Source organism: Rhincodon typus, unplaced genomic scaffold (genome assembly GCF_021869965.1).
Source record: "Rhincodon typus isolate 14 unplaced genomic scaffold, sRhiTyp1.1 hic_rhity00000083, whole genome shotgun sequence".
NCBI classification, from domain to species: domain Eukaryota; kingdom Metazoa; phylum Chordata; class Chondrichthyes; order Orectolobiformes; family Rhincodontidae; genus Rhincodon; species Rhincodon typus.
Window position 1 is genome coordinate 149,619 of NW_025965721.1, and position 1,844 is coordinate 151,462.

A 1,844-nucleotide genomic window follows, 5' to 3' on the forward strand; every position below is an offset into this window, starting at 1 on the left:
CCCCCACTCCCATATCCCCCACTCCCATATCTCACACACTACCATATCCCCCACTCCCATATCTCACACACACCCATATCCCCCACTCCCATATCAGAGAATTACAGAATCCCTACAGTGTGGAAACAGGCCCTTCGGCCCAACAAGTCCACACCGACCCTCAGAGCATCCCACCCAGACCCATCCCCCTTTAAACCCTCCTAATCTAGGCATCCCTTGAACATTACGGGACAATATCCCATTGGCCAATCCACCCTAACCCGCTCACCTTTGGACTGTGGGAGGAAACCCACGCAGACACGGGGAGAATGTGCAAACTCCCACACAGACAGTCACCCGAGGGTGGGGAATCGAACCCAGGTCCCTGGCGCTGTGAGGCAGCGGTGCCAACCACTGAGCCAACGTGCCGCCCTCACACTCCCATATCCTACACACCCATAACCCACACACCCATATCTCACATCCCCGTATTCCCCACCCCCGTATCTCTGAACCCCGTATCTCTCACTTGCATATCACACACCCATATCCCCCACTTCCATATGTCATACACACATATCCCCCACTCCCATATTTCACGTAACCATAACCCCAACCATATATCCTCCATTCCCCACACCCATTTCCCCCCGACCTCTATATCAGAAACTCCCATTTCCCACACCCATACCCACAAACCCACACATCCTCCATCTCTGCCCACACATCCTTGACCCACCAACCCCCACCTCCATATCCACCACCGCTGTAGCCCCGACACCCATATCCTCCCTGCCGTAAACCCATACCTCTGACCGAATTTCAGGGTCACGGTGTGTTAGATACACTGTCCTTCCCCCCCTCCCCGGGACAGGGGGGTCACGGTGCGTCAGATACACTGTCCTTCCCCCTCCCTCTGGGGCTGGGGGGGGGTCACGCTGTGTTAGATACACTGTCCTTCCCCCTCCCTCTGGGACTGGGGGTGTCACGGTGTATTAGATACCCCAGTGATGGCTATCCTTGCTCTTTCCCGTTCCCCATGATGGGATTGGTAGCGATGTGAGGGGGGGTGTGGGGTTCAATCCCCTGAGCTGTCTGTCAGTTGCGCCCCCCACCCCAACCTCCGGACGAGGATGGGGGAGGGAGGAGGGGTTTTGCACTCACTTGGCTGTGCAGTTGGAAATCGGACAGGGACTCCATGAGTTTATCCAACTCCAGCGTTGCTGACGTCGCTGAGGTTTTAGCTTGCTCCCGCGGGGTCGAAACTCTGCCGCGAGAGAGAGAGAGAGAGAGAGAGGGAGAAGGGGGTGAGTTTTGTCTCCGGCTGAATGATGTCCCCTCCGTCTGACTCCATCCTCCCCTCCCTGGACTCTCATTTCAATACTGTCCAAGATGGCCACTGTCCAAGATGGCCACCTTCCAAGATGGTTGCCATCCAAGATGACCGCCGTCCAAGACGGCCACCGTCCAAGATGGTCACCTTCCAAGATGGCCACCTTCCAAGATGGCCACCGTCCCACTTGACATTGTGAACGTTGATGTCACTGATTCGCTGCAGCCTGGAGCAGGGTGTCTCGGACGTTCCCCCCCAACCACGCCTCACCATGTCCTCCCCAACTCACCCAACGAGGCCATGCGGACCACTCCCCATCTCCTTCGAGGTCACCTCCTCCTCCACCTCCCCAGCAACCGGCTTCTGGGGGGTCCCCTCGTCAGCGAGGCCGGAGCCCGGGCCCGGATCCCTCGCCCCTTCCCGGCTCTCAGCTGCTTTTCCCGGAGGGAACTGGGCCAGGATTTCATCTGGAATTGAGGTGGGGAGGGGGTGGCAGAGAGAGAGGGGGAGGTAGAGAGAGAGAGAGAGAGAG

At 58.0% G+C, this 1,844-nt stretch overlaps 1 protein-coding gene across 1 annotated transcript in view; it reads right to left on the bottom strand.

The window, feature by feature from the left end:
- Nucleotides 1-1,844, bottom strand: part of LOC125488244 (paxillin-like) — an 8,253-nt gene that overhangs the window by 3,023 nt on the left and 3,386 nt on the right. Inside the window, exons 4-5 of the mRNA XM_048621180.1 lie at nt 1,602-1,779; nt 1,144-1,246 (exon numbers count right to left, since the gene is read on the bottom strand). Of these exons, the coding sequence (XP_048477137.1) occupies nt 1,144-1,246; nt 1,602-1,779 (281 nt within the window). The remainder of the gene's footprint in view (nt 1-1,143; nt 1,247-1,601; nt 1,780-1,844) is intronic.